Source organism: Ambystoma mexicanum, chromosome 4q, assembly GCF_040938575.1.
Source record: "Ambystoma mexicanum isolate Mex_15411 chromosome 4q, UKY_AmexF1_1, whole genome shotgun sequence".
Taxonomy (NCBI): Eukaryota; Metazoa; Chordata; class Amphibia; order Caudata; family Ambystomatidae; genus Ambystoma; species Ambystoma mexicanum.
The window spans coordinates 47553263-47573015 of NC_090928.1; the positions used below are offsets into that span (position 1 = coordinate 47553263).

The following is a 19753-nucleotide window of genomic DNA, read 5'->3' on the forward strand; positions in this document are numbered from 1 at the left end:
GCTTTCACTAACTTTAATAGTGCTCTCTATCTATGCTCCCTTCTCCTCTCGCTACCCTCTTTCCACATTTACTCCTAAATCATCCCCTATATGGCCCTTGATTACACCTCTCATCCGCACCCTGAAATCCACAATGTAGAAAAAGCTTCACACTTGGCAAAGGTCAAGATACTCCTCAGATCTCCAACTCTACCTGACTTCAAAACTACTCCTCTACTCTTGTTATTACTGTGAATCTGTCATTCAAAGATATCTGAGAACATTCAAAGATGTGACTAGCCTGGTTCACTCTTGGATACTTGGTGTGTACTAAGAGCCCCACTATGTGCACTGGGCCCTCCCTGCTGTTAAACAGTGAAGGAGTGCCCAGTCCCCACAGGGAAACCCTCTGGGGAAGAAAACCCTGCTCCTTCATGTTCGCCGGAGAGAGTTGTCGCAGGCGGCTCTAGTACTCTTCGGCTGATAGCGGTTCACGCTTTGATTAGATGTTCGAGTTCCCGATCGTTACCCCTGGAGAGGGGAGGAATAGCTTTTAATAATTGGGGTTTTGTAGAAAGAGAAGGATCACACGGAAAGGTAATAAAGGAAATTCCCTTTGTGGTCTTGGAGGTGTTTCTACAGTGAAGTCCTTGCAATTGAAAGAATACATGCCGTTCTGTAGAAAGGAATGAAGAAATTGTCAGTTCTGTGTTTCTAATCGGAATGCTGTTCCGATGTAAGAAACTTCTTACCTTTGTGAAAGAAGGCTCCCGTCGGAGAAGATATTTCTTCAGAATCTTGTGACTGTGTAAAGATTTGACCTACATGAAATGAAGGCAACGCAGTCAATGTATAGTCGGAAAATAGGATTTGGAATGTGGGCGATCTGTAATGGTAAGCAGAAAATCCTACCTCTTTCGGCTGGGAGTCTCGTCATGTGTACTGCCAAGACATGTTTCTGTATTGTATGAGTGATCGGAGTACAGCTACGGCTTGTATCTGAAAGGAAAGGGAACTTAGTAACAATCGCTGTGTATTTAGCAATGGGGGAAGGACGTCTTTGCTAACAGATAGCCGTACAGTTGCCGGGTAACAGGATAGCGTTCCCGGAAGACGGCAGCCACGGACCTACCTTACGTTGAAAGGATAGCGGAGTAGAAACAGAGGCCTGTATAACAAGAACAAAAGAGCGTGAGAGGAGAGATAGTATGGTAGATCTGGACAGTAAGAAAAAGTCTAAAATCGTACTCACGAAGCGTCAGGTAATAGGAGAAGTGACGCAAGGCTCCCAGGGCTTCCATGTCTGATAACAAAATACTCTCCCTGCAGGGGGCAGAGCTAAACCCGGAAGGCATGCAGAAACTAGCATGGTGGTGGCAATACAGGGCGCCATCTTGCAGGGAAGGCTAGAGAAAATGCCAATTCGACCACCGCGCCGCCAGCGATGCCAAACAGACCAGGAAATCCTAGGATTCCTGACAACTCTTCACTCTGCAAAACGTGAGTTCCATCTCTCTCTTATTTTGTCTCAATCTTCCCAAACCAGGCACCTCCACAATCCCACAAATTTTTCTCTCACCTCCTAAACCCACCTCCATCTGCTCCACTTTTTCTGCAAATGATCTTGCTCTCTACTTTTATAACAGTTGTACTGTTCGCAGTACCCGTGCTACTTACCTTCTTTCCCCTCCTCCTTACTTTTCTCCCCCACTCCAAGCCTCTTCTCCTGCTACATCTTCCTTTGGGTCCTCCAACCCCGATGAGATTCTTGCCTTACTCCTCTTAGCTAACTCTTCCTGCACCCACACTGACACACTGTCCCTGCACATTGTGAAGCAAGTAGCTCTGTGTTGCTCCACAACTTCCTTCAACTCCTCTCTTGATAATGTTACTTTTCCGTCATCCTAAAAGTCAGCTACTGCCATCCTTCTCCTTAAGAAACGTGGCCTCGATACTAACTGTCCTGCCAACATTTGTTCTGTCTCTCTTCTCTACTCTCACTACTCCAAATCCCTAGAGCAAGTACTATTCAATCGACTCACTGAGTTCCTTGATACTCGCAACCCCTGGGACCCTCTTCAATCTGGCTTGCAACCTCTGCATTCTACCGAGACAGCTCTCCTCAACATCAGCAACTTCCCCTCTTCCACAGGTCTTGCAAACCATTCATCTATTCTTATTCTGCTTGACCTCTCTGCTGTATTTAATACCGTTGACCATTCTGACCTTCTTTCTAAATTATATCTCCTTGGCCCTTGCTTGGTTTGCTTCATATCTTGCCTCTAGACACTTTCAGGTGTCCTGGAGCAAGCTTACCTCCCCGCTCACACACTTACTGTTGGCGTTCCCCAATGGTCTTCCCTTTGTCCACTTCTCTTCACTCTCTATACTTCAGCTCTTGGCGCCTTGATCTCCTCTTACGGCTTCTCCTAACAACTCTTCGCTGATGATACAGATTTTCTCCTTTCCCTCCTTATCCGACGAGCTGGTGTCAAAAATGTCAAACTGTCACTCTGCCATCAAACATTGGATGGAGCCTTACTCACTTAAGCTCAACTCCACTAAGATTGAAATTCTCTACTTCCCAACCAAATCGATTCTCTCTTCTTTTGTCCCTCTTCATCTCTTTTCTCATGACAATCTTCATTTCTCTGCTTCTGCTAGTAACCTTGGTGTCATCTTCCACCCATGTCAAAACTTCACGCTCTTCATCTGCAAATCTGCCACTGCAGCCATATTCAACCTCCTCAATATCAGAATAATCTTTTTTATTCTTCCTTTCAATACTGCTAAACACCTAATCCCCTCGTTAGTCTTTCTAGGTGTGACAAATGTGCCAGTCACGTCTATTGCCTTCCCAACTATGCCTTTTCTCCTCCAGACAAAGCCTTTAACTTTGCGTTCTGCATACTTTTCAACCTTTCTCACTTTATCTCTACCTCCTCTTTCCATCACCAGATTGGCTGGCTACCTATGAAACAAAGAGCTAAGTATAAACCTCTTCTCATCATCTTCAAAACTATCTATGGGCTTGACCTACCCTCCTATTATCTGCTCATCTCACTCCCTACACTACCCTTCGCTCATTGCGATCATCCTCAGCTCACCTCCTTGACCCTACTTGAGCCCCCTACGCTACCTCCCGTTTCTGCTCTCTCCCTCTCCTCACTCCCCTATTCTGGAATGCTCTTCCTCGCCAGACTAGTCCAACTCTACCACTATTTAAATCCAACCTCAAAGCCCTCCTCCTTTTTGAAGAACCTGTTTCCTAGTACATATGTTACTCCATTACCTTACTAACTCTTTCCCTACCATCACAGACAACCCTACAGCACTTTTCCATCACCCCTGCATCCTTATTTATTATTTATTTATTCGTATTTGTTGAGCGCACAGCAGACCGAAGGCATCGTGGTGCTTGTTACAGTGTTGCTTATACTTAGTTACATACATTTAAAATAGTCAATCGTGGCGGTTGTTACAGTGTTGCTTATACTTAGTTACATACAGTTCAGATCCGTAGGTGTTAAATTGGACGATGTTATACATTTGTTACATACATGCATTGAGGAGCAGGTAACTAGGAGAACAGGTTAGTTGAAGAGGGCAGTTTTGAGTTTTTTGCAGAAGGAAAATAGAGATGTTTCAGCTCTGAGGTCGGTGGGGAGGGAGTTCCAGAGCTTCGAGGCGAGGAAGGGGAAGCCTATACCTTCTGCCTTAGTCCTGTTGATGCAAGGTATCGTTAGTTGATTGGTGTATTGTAATCTGGTCGGTCTGGTGGATTGAGATCTACATAATGTGTCAGATAGGTATGAAGGTGCTGAGAGGTTGATGCATTTGTGCGTAGTTGTGAGAATTTTGAAGGAGATACGGTCCTTGACTGGGAGCCAGTGAGCTGTCTTCCTCGCTTGAGTGATGTGGTCTCTTTTCGGTATGCTGAGGGCTGCCCTGAGAGCGTTGTTTTGAGTTGTTTGGAGCCTAGATAGGTTTTTTTAATTTACTTAATTTACATCATCATCATCTACCATCTCGTTCCTATGTTTTTCTGTCCTGTCGTCTCTGGTTTATGTTTCCACCTTCCCCTGCAACATCTGGTCTTTAAGTCACATTCTCTCGCCCTATTGTCAAGGACCCATGTCCTCTGCTCTGTTAGCAATGTTATATTTTGTACACGTTTTTATGCAAAAAATGTACTGCTTTCCTGTGATTTCCATAAATAAAATAAAAATCACCTGTTTCCCATGACCAGAAATTGATGTGTAGGCCTGACTGTGGAGAATGGCCTGGGTTGAAATCTCCAACTGGAAGCTTTGACCAGCAGACTCTCCTGAGAACGAAGAGTTATAAGAAATAAGAGACAACCAGAGCAGGTCTGTTATTTTTGGTACTTTCTTGCACACAGGAAATCAAGCTCAGTCTATTTATTCCAGTTCACTGACCTCCTGAAGGCCAAAGGCCAATACCTTTATGTCAGGACTTGACTCAGCTACCCAAGGGCATCCACAACTCCTCATAGTAATGTGATCAACATCTGTTATCTGTCAATAGCACCAAGATGCCCCTCAGAGGGCTAATTTGCGCTCCACAAATACACCTGTTATGTTATTGACCTTGGCTGCATCTCTAAGGGGAAAGCAGGCTCTGACATTTCCTGTTTCTTTGAGACTTTCAATGGGGGCGACATGTTTAGCTTACCTAGTGCTTTTTGTGTGACAACGGGACTACTGATTGGCAGGAGTACAGGGATCAGTGGTGGCTCAAGTGACTACTCAACCGCACATTACTACTAAACCAGCAGTGATCCCACTCAAAAGTGAAAGAGGGGTAGCCCCACAGGTATACCTTCTTCGCTTCTTTTGGTTATGTGAGCTAAGGGCAGGCTATACTCTTCAGGAAGGATGCGAGCTTGTAGAGAAACAACACAAACAATAGTACAGAGATACCATATTTAAAGAATGTCCAACCAAGGTTCTACAAAAAAAAAAAAAAGAATGTTGGGTCACTCTGGGTTTGTAGACAAGGGTGTGCAGGTGAAGATTTCAGAACCAAAATGTCAAAGTTTATTAAGGTGTCTTTAAAAAGGAGAAGTGGGCTTAAAAGCCACTAGGCACTTTTCAGGGGTAATGCAGAGGTGACAATTTGACACTTGAAGAAGCTGTTAAACAGGCAGTGTAGAGTGAGGGATGCCGGAAGACTCCGTGGTTTTAGATGGGGAGACAGCAGACCTTCAGCGTGAAGCAAAACTTGGAGATGCAGAGGCAGTCGAGTGTTGAGATTGAAGATGACTGTGGTGTTTCACTTGCAGCAGCTTGGATCGTGTTGAAGGTGCCCAAAATGGCATCAGAGTGATTTGGAGATGCAAGGAGAGACATGGTTTGCTCCCTTGGTTCTGTTTTTGTTGGGAGACCCAGTTCAGAGCGTCAGAGGCAAGGTAAGTCCTTTCTTCTGCTGTTCCAAAAACGAAGATTTATAGAGAGCAGCTTCAGGGTTCTGTCACCTCCAGTAGCAGAGTACCGTGTACCAGTAGTTTCTGTTGCAAGTAAGGCAGTGGTACACATAGCAGCTGCATCCCAAAAGTGCCCGTGGGATGGATGGGGAGAAGAGTTTGCTTCTTCCTTGGAGCTTTCTGTCTTCACCTCTATGACTCACGATGTTCACATAGACTGTATTCCGAACAAAGTTCCAGGGGAATCCTTCTTGTCTTGATGGACAAAGAAGAAACAAGTTTAGGGGGGGGGGGATTTACACCCCCCAGCTTTCATAGGTAAACATGGACAATGGATTGGTCCCCTTCTAGTCTTCTGTAATGGGTATACATTCAGGCGGCTATGGTCAGAGTATTTTTCCCGGTGATTTCCTAGCCATTTTATTCTAGTACAGGAAGTGGTCCATCTTTAAAGCAAATGATCTGTGTTCAAGTGGGTTTGGTGCATTACCTTGGAGTCAGATGATGTGTAGCACCTTGCAGAGTGAGTAACTCATTTGATTTGGATCTCTAGCATTTCTCATACTCTTTAGAGAGCTCTGCAACCTGACCAGCTCAGAGTCCCAGCATTAGAGGGATGACCGCTCAGGTAGGAAAAAAGAACCATAAATGGCTCGCTCTTCCCTGATCGTCATGGAGAGCGGTGATCATTTTGGTAACCCGATCCCATATGACAGTCAGAGGAATTTTCTTGCATGATCCACATGCATTGGTGGCGTTATCCTTTCCTAGACACCAGACAATGCTGTTGCAGATCAGACATTGATATCTTCTGTTTGCAATTCTTGAAACCTAAAGTCTTCTGGAAAGACATTGCAACGCATTTCTGACAAGTTCCCAAATAGAAAATAAATGATGTATGGGCACAAGTGTTGTCATGTATATAACCAAAGCCTAGTCAAATCTGGCGGTAGCAGCCCCCTTGTGGCTTATTACAGATTTTCAGGTTGAGTCTGTGCCTGGGGTAGTATCAAAATATGAGCACTTGTGAAAATATCCATTAGAAAGAGTATTTTATGCATGATGTTACACAATTTCCAGAAGTCTTTTGTTGTCATTTACCATAACTAGTTTAAAGATCTATTTTTCAGCAGTGAGGAACTGATGCTTAACATAATTCTTATAAAAAATCTGAAATACTTTGTGGAATGCAGGTATGACGGCACTATTTGTAACAATGGCTACCATAAAATAACTACATTTTCCAACTTAACTAAAACATAGTTATTTCTGTAAGCAATATGAATACTCTACTCTTAACTGGTCAAATACTCCTATATATGAGATACATTACTCACCGTAATCGTATTTCTGATGCTTGTATCTGCTTAGATTCACATGCTGTGCATAGGCCGACATCTAGTGGAAGCTGCGGAGTATTACAGTTTGTTTTTCGAAAATCGAAAATGGGCGTCGACACAGGGCGTGCCAGTAATACTATCCCTAGTGTGACGTCCACTGTACCCATGATCCCTCACGCGTCTAGGATCCCCAGATTGTGTTTTTCCTGACATGAGGTAGCATGAGGAGTAGCGTGAGTACAGATAATCCAAGCAGATAGGTAGAAAGGTAGGACTACAAGCAACCATGCGCCTTCTCTCAGAGGGGAGGAAGGGTGGGTCGCATGTGAATCTAAGCAGATACAAGCATCAGAAATACGATTACGGTGAGTAATGTATCTCTTCTGAGGCTTGTGGAATCTGCTTAGATCACATGCTGTGCATAGATTAGCGAGCAGTACCTGAAGAAGGAGGTGGGGTGTGAGAAGGGTCATGAGCAAATAAATGTCTTAGAACCGCTTGTCCCACTTGTGTATCTGTCTTGGAATGAGTGTCAATGCAGTAGTGCTGAGTAAAAGTGTGAATAGAGCTCCAAGTAGCTGCTTTGCAAATGGTGTCAAGGGGTACATTTGCAATGAAAGCCAGAGTGGCCCCAATACCTCTTGTAGAGTGGGCCCTAGGCGTGAAAGGCAGAGTCTTTTCAGCGAGTGAGTAACACAGCTGGATACAGTTAACAATCCACTTAGAGATGGCACCCTTAGAGACGCAATCCCCCTCTCTGCCTGTAGCTACGGAGACAAACAGCTGATCTGTTTTTCGTAACGGTCTGGTCTTGTTTACATAGTAGAGGACCGCCCTACGCACATCTAGTGTGTGTAGTTTCACCTCAGCCGAGCTTTGTGGGTTTTGGAAGAAAGCCGGAAGCTCGATGGACTGGTTTACGTGGAATTTTAGAGATAAATTTAGGTGAGAACCTAGGGTGTGTGCGTAAAACCAGTTTGTCCTTGTGGACAGTAAAGAAGGGATCCTGCACTGACAGAGCCTGGATTTCACTGACCCTTCTTATAGAAGTAATGGCTACTAAGAAGGCTGTTTTATAAGTCAGATGTTTGAGACTACTTTTATGCATGGGCTCGAAGGGCGGGCCCATGAGTTTAGATAGCACCACGTTCAGGTCCCATCCTGGTGGTGGGTTGGAAATTGGAGGATGAAGTCTCTTTACTCCTTCCATGAAAGCTTTAACCACTGGTATTTTCCACCACGATACCTTGTTATGGGAGGTGGTGTAGGCTGATAGAGCAGCCAGGTGCACCTTGAGTGAGTTAAAAACCAGACCTGCATCTAGCAGGTGGAGCATGTATGTAACAATAGTGGAAGGAGTGCATTTAATTGGGTTGATTTGTTTATTCTGGCACCAAATAACAAATCTCCTCCATTTGTCAAAGTAGCAGTGCCTTGTGTTTGGTTTCCTAGATTCTTTTAGGATGTCCATACATCTTTGTGGTAGATTGAGATGTCCAAACTCTATGACCTCAGGAGCCATGCTGCGAGGTTCATTGAGTTGGGTTGAGGATGCACTGTTTGACCCTGGTGCTGGGACAGAAGGTTGTACCAGGTTGGAAGTCTGATGGGTTCGCACACCGCCATCCTGCGTAAGTGTGGGAACCAAGGTTGTCTTGCCCACATGGGAGCAATTAGGACGAGCGTCATCGACTCTCTGTTCATCTTGTTGACCACCTTCCTGATGAGAGGAGTTGGTGGAAAAGCGTACGCAAACATCCCTGACCAGTTCATCCACAGGGCGTTCCCCTGGGAGTCTGGTTGGGGGAACCAGGATGCAAATCCTGGGCATTGTCTGTTTTCGCTTGTGGCGAATAAGTCTATAGTGGGGCAACCCCACTGAGAGAAGATGTCTTCTACGACCTCTTTGTGTAGAACCCATTCGTGTTCCTCTGGGAGGGAGTCTCTGCTTAAAGCATCCGCTAGGGAATTGAGTTCCCCTGGAACATGTTGTGCTGACAGGAAGATGTTCCGTCTGAGTGCCCATATCCAGATTTTCTGGGCAAGCTTGGACAGATTTGGTGAACGAGTCCCTCCTTGCTTGTTCAGGTAGAACATGGCTGTTGTGCTGTCCGTCCGGATTTGCACTGCCAGGTTGAGCAGGTAGGGCTCGAATGCTAGAAGTGCTCTGAATACTGCCCGAAGTTCTAGCAGGTTGATGTGGTTCCTGGCTACTGAGGGAGACTTTTCCCCTGAGCAAGATTTAATCTTGTCCACCAGTGAAGGCTTTGTACCAATGTTGGCGAAACGACCACTAGATCGTCCCACTGACCCCTTGCCTGAGACCATTGTTTCGCCAACCATTCCTGCATGGGACGCATGCGCAGTCGCGCGTGGGGGACCAGGTAAATGCATGAAGCCAACATGCCCAGCAAACGCATTGCCCTGCGTACCGTTATTTGGCGACCGGCCTGATATTGCGGAATTTGCAGTAGTATATTCCGAATTATTTCCTCTGAAGGAAACGTTAACCCTCTTTGAGTATCCAGGATAGCTCCTAGGAACTGTTTGGAGGTGCTTGGCACCAGGCTTGATTTCTTCTTGTTGATTGAGAAGCCTAATTCGTGAAGGAGGTCGATAGTCCTTTGAATGTTTGTCCTGCAAATCACTGGGGTTTCCCCCGTTATGAGCCAGTCGTCCAGATAAGGGTATACTGGGATAGCTTTCCTGCGTAGGTGTGCAGCCGCCACCGCCAGTACCTTGGTGAATACCCTTGGTGCCGAAGCTATCCCGAAGGGCAGCACTTTGAACTGATAGTGTTGGCTGTCCACCTTGAAGCGTAGGTACTTTCTGTGCGCTGGGAGCATGGAAATATGAAAATAGGCATCTTTCATATCCAAAGTTGCCATGTAATCCCCCTTTTTTAGGAGGGGGATTACCTCTTGTAGTGTAGTCATACGAAACTTTTGGGGCTTGACATACTTGTTGGCAGGCCGCAAGTCCAATACTGGGCGCATTGTTAAGTCTTTCTTTGGAACAAGGAAGTAAGTTGAATAAATACCCTTGTTTACCTGGTGGCTTGGGACGATTTCTATCGCGTCCTTTTGGAGCAGATTGTAGATCTCCTCGAGGAGGACCTTCTGATGCTCTAAAGAGTGGACTTTTTGTCTTGGAGGATGGTTTCGGGGACGTTGCAGTAGTTCTATACAGTACCCATTGGATACCGTTGACAGCACCCACCTGTCGGATGTTATCCCTTCCCATGCCTGGGTGAAGCTGGATATTCGTCCCCCTACTGGGGTTGTATGGGAAGGGACCCTGAAATGAGCGTCACTGCTTTGGTGGAGGCGTGCCGCCTCCTTTACTGGGGCTGCCTCTGCCTCTACCACGTCCTCTTCTACTAGCCCTACCATACCCCTGGGTAGACTGTTGTGAGTTGGTGTTCCACTGTGTACCCTGGGTGTGGGAATAGCTATTTCCTCTATTGGAATTTTGGCCGCGGGGGCGACGAAAATTGCCGTTCCCTCTTTGGTTAGGTGGTTTTGTAGTTAACTGGCCAAGGGATTTGAGGGTGTCGAATTCCTCCTTAGCGTTTTTTAGAGCGTACTCGACTGCCTTACCAAACAGGAGATCACTTTCCACTGGTTTGTCTAAGAGTGCAGCTTGTGTTTCTGCTTTGAATCCCGACTGCCTCAACCAAGCATGTCTTTTGATGACAGTCCCCTCTGCTATAATTCTACCCACATTGTCTGCGGCGTCCAAAGTTGCTTTTAAAATGCAGCCTGAGACGTTTCTTCCCTCTGCACAAATGCGAGATAGCTGGCTCTTAAGGGGTTCGGGAGCGGAATCTATTAGTGCTGCCACTTCTTCCCACTGATGGCAGTTGTAGCTGGCCAACAGTGTGGTGGAATTCGCGATTCTGGTTTGGTAGGCTGCCGTGGAAGCTACTTTTCTACCAAAACCATAGAGTTTCTTACTTTCCTTGTCGGGGGGAGCCTCAGAGGAAGATAATGGGGTTCCAGCTCTCTTGCGGGTGTTAGTTACGACTAGAGAGTCTGGCTTAAGTTGACCTCTAATATATAGAGGGTCCGACTGGGCTGCTTTAAACAGCTTCTCTACTCTCGGGTTTACAGGTCTTGTCAGGTTTGGGTTGATAAGGGATGGTGCTATTCTGCGTTGAATAGATTTCAGGATGGGAATGGTCTGGGCTACTGTCTTCCTTTCCCCTATTAGTTCCTCCGCGAAGTCCCTCTCTTCTTGGACACCTTGTGTGTCTATGTGGAAGTGGTTAGCTGCCCGAGAGAGCAGTTCATTCAGGAGGGGCTGATTATCTATTGGGGAATCAGACACTGGGGCTTCCCTTTCGACTGGTGAGTCCATTCTGAAAATATCTGGGCTATTTTCTGGCTCATCCTCGTCTTCGTCCTCCCCGTAATAATCTGACACTGCGAGATCTTCTGGCGTCTCAAATTCTTGACCCTCTATAAGGGAAGAGTCTCCTTGGCCTGTAGGGAAAAGGCAAGAATAGGGTTGGACCTCAAAGGGGTCTGAAGCCCTTAATGGTGTCTCGACCCGGGGCCTTTTATTTGAAGGGATAGGGTCCCTTGAACCTGAGGGAGAAGATTCCTGAGGGTTTAAAGCTAGGAGTTGGTCATGGTGTCTTTCGAAGAAATTTGCCAAGGAAGACATCCTTGACATTACTCTGTCAATGTCCTCGCATGACCAGAGTTTGGAGCTTGGGGTGACCTTGCTGGAACTTTCTATGGACTGTCCCTGAGAAGACTTGGATGGGGAAGTCAGTTCTCTTGTTGTGGAGGATTGCAAGGGTTGTTTCCGTTGCTGCTTACCCCCTTCCCCGTGGGTGGAAGTGTGTTTACCATTTCCCTTATCTTTCGACGCCTGGCGTCGAGGATCGGAGGTGGAATGCCTGTGTTTCGAACTAGGCTTCGAAACTGGGCCCTCCTTACTCCCAAGTGATGTACCCTTTTCCTGGGGTGCAGGCTGGGGATGGAAGTCGTGTTCGTCTCCGGACGAGTGATCTTCCGTGATGTTAATGGGCGAGGCACTATGTGCAAGTGTGGAGGCTTGCCTGACGTCGTGCGGCGACCTCGACCGGGACCGCCCAGAGGACGTCCTTTCGGACCGCTCCTTCTGTGCCTCTTTTCGAGGTTTCGACGACGTCGAATCTCGGGTGGCTTTTTTGTGTTTAGCGTGTGTATGTGTAACGCTTTTGTCGCCGGGGGACTTCCCCATAGTCGCCGGGACGGACGACCTTCCGAGGCCGGGGACGTGCGTTAGGCTGTCTTTCGACGCCTTGGTGCCCTCGCCGTCCGAAAGTCCGGCGTCGCTGCCGTCGCTGAAGGTACCCTCCGCCTCCATAGCTGCTAGCTTGGCGTGGTGGGCCCAACGCTTGGTGGAGCGGTCCTTAAGAGTTTTGGTCTTAAACCTACTACAGGCCCTGCAACCCGCCTCGGGGTGGTCTCTGGGCAGGCAAAGATTGCACGTAGCGTGCTTATCTACCCAAGGGTATTTCTTATTACACTTGGGGCAAAACTGAAAGGGCGTACCCTCCATACGCGCCTGTGGGCAGCGGGCAAGTGTGTGTAGGTAAGAAGGTGTCTATATGATTATATATATATCCGAGTGTGGAAGTGTACCACCCCCCACTCTCCCTACTTGTAGGGCCGAGGCCAGCGGCCCAGGCCCGAGCCGAGGCGGAAGCCTCAAGGCCCAATCCGTCGGGTATTCGACGTTGATCTCCTCCCCGGTTCGGCGTCGAGATGTTGATCGACGTAAGGGTGACAAAACGGGGCAAATTAGAATTAGTTTTGAGTGCAAATTTGGCAAAGCCAGGGAACTCCGATGAAGTGCTTCCGACCAGAATGGCGGAAAAAAACAATCTGGGGATCCTAGACGCGTGAGGGATCATGGGTACAGTGGACGTCACACTAGGGATAGTATTACTGGCACGCCCTGTGTCGACGCCCATTTTCGATTTTCGAAAAACAAACTGTAATACTCCGCAGCTTCCACTAGATGTCGGCCTATGCACAGCATGTGATCTAAGCAGATTCCACAAGCCTCAGAAATATATATATGATTGCCCTATATATGATTGATGTCATTGCATGGCAACAGGTTCTATAAAACTGTTAAAGTGGTATATGCCTTGGTATAGGGGAGTTAATTTGGATAATATGAGGATTCATTTCTGGCGAATGGCTTGTAGCCATATTTGCTTTGGTGAGAGAACCCATGCCTTCCATTAAACAAAATCGTATTGTTTTCAGTGACAGGGAAGACATTTACATCATGACATTTTGTATATTTTAAAATTGATTTAGCTTTTAACTAGTTTCAGACTTACCTTGATGACTTTTGATCCGACTCCACAGGAGCAACAGGAAGCTGAGACCAGCTATCTACACTATTTGCACAATCCACCACCTGAAAAGCCAAAATCAAATGAATCACTGAGTCTTCAGTCATGTAAAACAGCTACATAAAGCAGCAACTTAAATAATTTGATAAATTAGAAATTGGAGACTTCGAATACAAGAAAATAACTATTTATGTCCTAACCGCTTCCAGAAAGAGTGTCAGGAAGTAACCCCTGTCTGATGTTCACATAAGTGTCTGATGCTAAACCATTTTGTGTTGAACGACAACAAGTGAAGCATTAGGCGAAACATGTAAAGGAAAGATGGGGAGTAACCAAAATAGAGCAAAGGCCAGCCCCTCAAGGCTACAAAAAAAAAACGAGTGTAGTACGATTTGCAGAAGGAAACAAACCAAACATGCAGCGGCAGATAGTTAAAGTTGAACATCCAGGACATGCTTTCCGAAAGGAGGGGGAAAAAAAGGCTCAGGTGCATTAGCACAAGTGGTATTATAGGTCAGACAGGTGGCACCAAGAGACCTGTGAGCTAGAACCAACAAATCCAAAGGCACAAGGATGTCACAAGTCCACAGAAGTATTGTGACATGGTCAGGGGCTTGACATTGTCATGGGGGAGAGACCCCCAGCTCACTTGGGGTAGGGGGATAACCAGGGTGATTGCAAGAGCGTCTCCTACCCCATAGATATGGTGTGGGGGTTGGGTGGGTCAGTCCCTGAACCCCCCGCCCCCTGAATGTGCCTTGAATGTACTTATCAGTACAACCTTTGATCACCTAATGCCATGGATTCTCCATTCTGGTCTCTCTTTTTAAAAATGTTTGTTATCCTGCTTTGCTATTGCATCAGAGTAAATAACGGTGATTGCGGTGCAGCGAAGAGTGCCGAGCTACAGTGGGGAAGTTCTCAGCCTCCTATAACCCGTCTATCCGGTGATTATCTCCCGGCCCTCTTGGTCCGTGGCCGCTGCTCTCATCGGCAATGGCGGGAACCCAACGCTCTCAACCTGCTCTCTATTCTGGCCTCCTCCGCCCGCCTTCGTATAGGCTCGCCATCCAGGAGCACACCACTCCGACCGACAATACGGTGCGTGGCGGGAGCCTGGTTTGCCTTGCTGCTCCTGTCGGTTGTTCCCTGGATGGCTCATCCGCCCTGGCGCTCCGGTGCCCAGGCTCCTGCCGACTGCTGCCGTGGAGTGAATGCGCAGTGTTCTGCCCTCCGAGACCTAAGTCCTTCCCCCGGGTCTGGTGGGCCCGCGGCTGGCTTGCACTGGCCGGCTGCCTCTGACTCCAGCTTCTGCTCCACATTTGGATCCCGACCCGGGCTGCATGGCTCAGCACCTCCCCCCGTGGCGGAAGGAAGCCTGCTGGGTGGAATCGCTCCACTCTGCTGAGGACCAGACTGAATCACCTCTCATTCGCAGCCCATGTGCCCTGGACACTTCACTCAGCAGGCGGCTCTGTCCTGGGGGTGTATCCTGCCTCGCCACACACCCTTGGTCTGTTGAGACCCTGATCAGCTCCTCTCTCCCTCTCGCTCTGGCCCGAGTGCCCAGGCACATCGCCCCCATGGACACAGGGTTGGGCTCCCCACACCTTGTCATCAGGATCGGCAGCCTGACCCCCATGCTTCTCTGAGTCCCGACCGACACGGGCTGTCAAGTCTCCCCGGCACCCGCCACCCATACTACGACTGCCCCACCGGGCTGTATCTGCGACCCGACGGCCTCGTATGTGTTCAGGTCTCCCCCTGAGCACCCTGCTCCTGAACACTGGTGTCTTGGACGGCTCTGCCGTCCCGTTGGCCTGGGCCCTGGATAATACTAACTACAGCCTAGTGGATGTGCTGCATCTTCCACTGACCTTGCCCGGCCACTGGCTCCCCGCTGCACCACGCTAACCTGACCCTCTGCTCACCCTGGCCAGCCCCTTTGGCCCAACGACCCCACACGGTTCTCTGCAAGGCCTGTTGTCTCACTGGCAGCAGATTCCTGGACGTGGCACCCTTGAAAATCAGCTTTCCGAGCGGTTGGGATCCCCTAGCCGCCCAGTCGGCGGATCAGAAGGCAACGGATCCATATTAGCATGACGTTGAGTGCGTGGGGGTGAGGCGGTTCTTCTCCTGACCACCTTCGAAGCCCTAGATGCCCCTTGTCCAGCCCTCTCCACTGGAAACCAACTGTGGCTGCCAAGAGGTGGGGTAGTCTCCTGGCACACAAATGAAGCCCACTTTGTTCCCGCACACAAGGCCATTGCTACCCTTACATTCCTGGTCACTCTAGGAATACTTAGATCACCCCCACTAAACTCAACGGCTGTTTGTACCCCACCCATCCCAGCCAGACTCTGTCTTTCTCTCAGTCTGGGTCCAGCACCAGGCTGGGTATTCCTACAGTCTCCTTAGCCTACTGTATACAATAGGGCTATCTTTAACACGTCTGGCGCACTAGGTTGGGGACCACATTTCACCCTCACCCCCTTACTGACTGCTGGGCGGGCAGGATGTCTAACGCTCCCCAAGGGTGTTAATAGAGTGTTTACTGCTAATACTGCTACAAGCCCCTCTGGAAAGTCAACGTATTAATCAGTTGCCTACTGAAAATGACTTTGATGACCGTCGACCAGTGGCCATAATATGGGCAACCCCAAGCGGCATGCAAAAATGGACCAATAAGCTGGATCAGACCAGATGCCTCCCCCTCCCATGGAAGTGCCAGGGCCATCTCAACTGGAAGTATCCACACTAAATCAGACATTACTGGCCCTGAAAAGCAGCACTGATAACCTGGGGGTGAAGATAGATGCACTCACCTGCAAAGTAGATATCTCTGCAGTCCATATCAACAAATTGTGTAGTCGAATGTCAGAAGTGGAACAAAGAATTGTCAATGGGGAGGATAAGATAGTGACCCTTCAGCAGGAGGTTTCATCTCTTCAACAAAACATTAAGAAAGTGATGGCCAAGAACGACAAACTTGAGGGGAGATCCAGGAGAAACAATATCCGGATAACAGGAATACCCAAATCTACACCCATAGACAATATTGAGTCCTTCACGGAAAAACTACTTATGGAGATCGTCGATAACCATCCGGTCACACACATGTTTATGGTGGAGCGGGCGCACAGGTCACTGGCAGCCAGGCCCCCCCGGAGGCCCCGGAAAGGCTGATCATAGCCCACATTTTCAGCTACCGTGACAGGGATATTCTACTCTATGCCCCCAGAGAAGAAAGACCTGCGTTGGGGCTCAGCTACTGTTCATCTCTTCCCTGACTTTAGCCCGTAAGTACAGGACCAGAGGAAAACTTTCCAAGTGGCGAAAAATATCCTAAGGAAAAAGGATGTTTGTTAGTCAATGCTGTACCCGACCAAGCTCAGGGTGGTCCTGGATGGGAAGGTATCCTTTTTCACATCCCCAGAGGCCGCAGAACGCTTTGCAAGAGACATCCCAGACACAAGAGGATCTCCCTGCACATTTCCGTAGCACCTTGCCATGCTGGATATCTCCTACACTGTCCCCCTCTACCATGTCCTACCTTGGGGTGCAAACATCAACTGTAAGATTGAGAAGTATGCAGCACCTATCCTCTCAGGGGGCTATGGCAAAGCATCAAATGTTGTACTTGGCCTCTGTCACATGGAACAATCCCGGCCGCCGCAAGCTCCCTGTGCCTGACGGCAAGCCCCACACAATTTGTTTTGTGGCTCTGTTTCACTTCCCTGAATTTTAGGGTATGCACGGGATGGGGTGGGGTGCAGGGGGCCAGTAAGTTAAGGTTTCTGGCATGGGTGGGAAGATACCGGTGGGATGTTTGTTTGTTGAACCTGTTTCCATTTTAGGGTTGGGCTAGTAGGCCGTGCCAATTGACGAAGCATAAATATACAAGTTGTACTTTGACGTGGTGGAAGTCCCTCTCCCAATCAGACTTCTCCTCTAGGCTGGGGAGGAGAGTTTGATTATATGCTGGGAAACTTAGTCAACTCACAATATGGGCACCCCTGATATGCCACAGGGGTTCCACTTGACCATAACAGTGTTAAGCTGGAATATACAGGGTTTCACGTCGTTATTTATTGCTAGCGGGGGAAATTGCGGGCTGGAGAGTCCTTATCATAAACATACACCTGAATAACGACAACCACAAGTTTTTTCAGCGCTGTGCTACCCACCTACATACATCCAAACTATGAGTTCCTGTGGGTGGGAGACCTCAAAATAAAATCAATCTCTCTCACACGCGCACACACACACGCGCACACACACACACACACACACACACACACACACACTTCGCGACTACTGCACCCCAACCAGAGAATACTCCTACTACTCAGGGGTACACAGTAGCTCCTCTAGGATCGATTACATCATGGTGTCCTCCAATCTAGCCTGAGACATTGTGAGTGCCCAGATTCTCCCCTGCTCCCTTTCAGATCACTCACTGGTACAGGTCGGATTTCTTATTATTGAAGTAAATGTGGGCTCGATGCCAGACCCCAGAGTGGTATGACTTTTAAAGTTTTTGTCAGAGGATGCTGCATGGCAAAAGAGGGCAGGGTTTTGAAGTCTATACATAGCTCCATTTCCTCTCTCGAACAAGAGATTAAGCAACTAGAATAACGACAGAGTCTTCAAGACTACCAGGAGTTATGGTCACAACTCCAAACAGCCAGGGCAGAAACGTCCCTTCTTATGGCTAGGGAAGAACGATACCAGCTGCCACTTATGCCGAAGGTGACCGGCCCGAGCCAGACTCTGGCCTGGGCGATCAAACGCAAACACCAGCTAGAACCTAATTGAGAACCTAGAGGGCGACATAATCAAAGACAGTGAAGAAATCAATAAAGTGTTCCGTGATTACTACGAGAGGCTCTACGCCTCTCAGACAAGGGCCGGGCCCGATTTTATATCGGACTACTTAGGGTGGCTCTGTGTTGGCTCGAATGTGCCATAGAGGTGGCCGTGAACGAACCCCCCACCAATGAGGAGTTCCGTAAAGTGATCTTCCCCCTCCCCAATGGTAAAGCCCCAGGCTTAGATGGGATTACAGCAGAACTCTATAAAGCATACGCTGACCTGTTGATCCCCCAGCTGCACGATATGTATGAAGCTGCCAGCTCACACAGGGTTCTCCCGGAATCCACCAGGACTGCCCTCGTTACAGTTCTGTTGAAACCCTCCAAAGACCCATGTAAATGCACCTCATATAGATATGATATGGCATTTGTAACGCGCCTATACACAAGTGTTTCAAGGCGCGAAAACTGTATAGCCCTTTGTCATTGGTCAATACAGACAATAAGATCCTGGCAAAGATCCTAGGAGACAGGCTCCTGCCCCATATGCCAGCACTGGTCCTCCCCAACCAGTCCGGCTTCGTCTCATGCCGCTCTAACCAGATTAATCTACGTCATTTGCTCTCCCGCATGCATAATGTTCACCACGAAAATCCCAATTGTTGTGGCTTTCGATTTGGTTGAATGGCCCTTTCTCTTCAAGGTTCTCCGACGCTTGGGCATAGGAACCACATACCTCAGTTGGGTCTCATTATTGTACGCTGTCCGGAAAGCTAAAATATATACTAAACAAAGAGCCGACGCGGATGAGATTGTGAACTGAAAGCACGGAAGCAAGGGGATCTAACCCATGACACAAAAATATATAAAAATCCTTTGAAACTTAAGAACCATGATTATGACTATGCCCTGATTTGAAAAAGGCTGTTACCAGCCGAAACACGTGTCGTCAGCTCAAGGGCACCATACAGTGAATACAATATCAGCTCAAGGCCACCATACAGTGAATAAAATTGATTTATGAAAATCAACGAAGAACTTGTGGAGACTTCATTTTGGCGCAGTCTCGAAGAGCATTCTTTTTCTGCCGCTATTACAATGCTGTTATATTTTCGATTATGGGAAGTACTTCGGTCCAAATTGCTGAATTAACCAGCAGCTCCACCGCACCAATTCTTCAATATGTTACTGCCCCCACTACTAAAAGTAACCTTGGCTCAACCCTATACAAATGTATTAGATCTCAGAAAACAACTCATACCTGCACCTCTAAGGTTAAGTGGGAGGCCACACTGGGGAAAGAGATAATCAAAACACAATGGAAGCAAATCGGCATTCAGACACGCAAAATTTCTATGACCAGCCGTCTACACCTGATACATTTCAAATTCATCTATGTAGATGTATTACTCTCCAGCCCGGCTACATAGCTTCTACCCACAGAGACACCCCCCTCATGTATTAGATGTGGCTTTGACCCGGCCAATTTCTTTCATGCTACTTGGAGCTGCCCACTGATACGCCCCTTCTGGAATAATATAGAGAAAATCAGGTTTAGAATATTAGAACCCCAATCGCAATACACCCCTGAGCTTTGCTTGCTCGCTGATTCTGATCTGAAGTCAAGGGATGAAATGAAATTAACATCTATGACCTCCGTAGTGGCCAGATCTTTAATCGCTAAGGGATGGGGGAAACGCAAAGCGCCCTGATTGCCGGAATGTATTAATCACATGAGCATGTGCGAAAAGAAGGAGACCCTATATGCTGTCTCGCTCCCTGAGGGCAGTAAGCCTATAGATTATTGGGCCCC

General features: G+C 47.8%; 1 protein-coding gene across 6 annotated transcripts in view; it reads right to left on the bottom strand.

The window, feature by feature from the left end:
- Window positions 1–19753, bottom strand: part of ERMARD (ER membrane associated RNA degradation) — a 1617289-nt gene that overhangs the window by 269602 nt on the left and 1327934 nt on the right. For all 6 annotated transcript variants that reach the window (XM_069607434.1, XM_069607436.1, XM_069607435.1 and 3 more), the window contains one exon: window positions 13112–13191. In XM_069607434.1, coding sequence (XP_069463535.1) covers window positions 13112–13191 — 80 coding nt within the window. The remainder of the gene's footprint in view (window positions 1–13111; window positions 13192–19753) is intronic.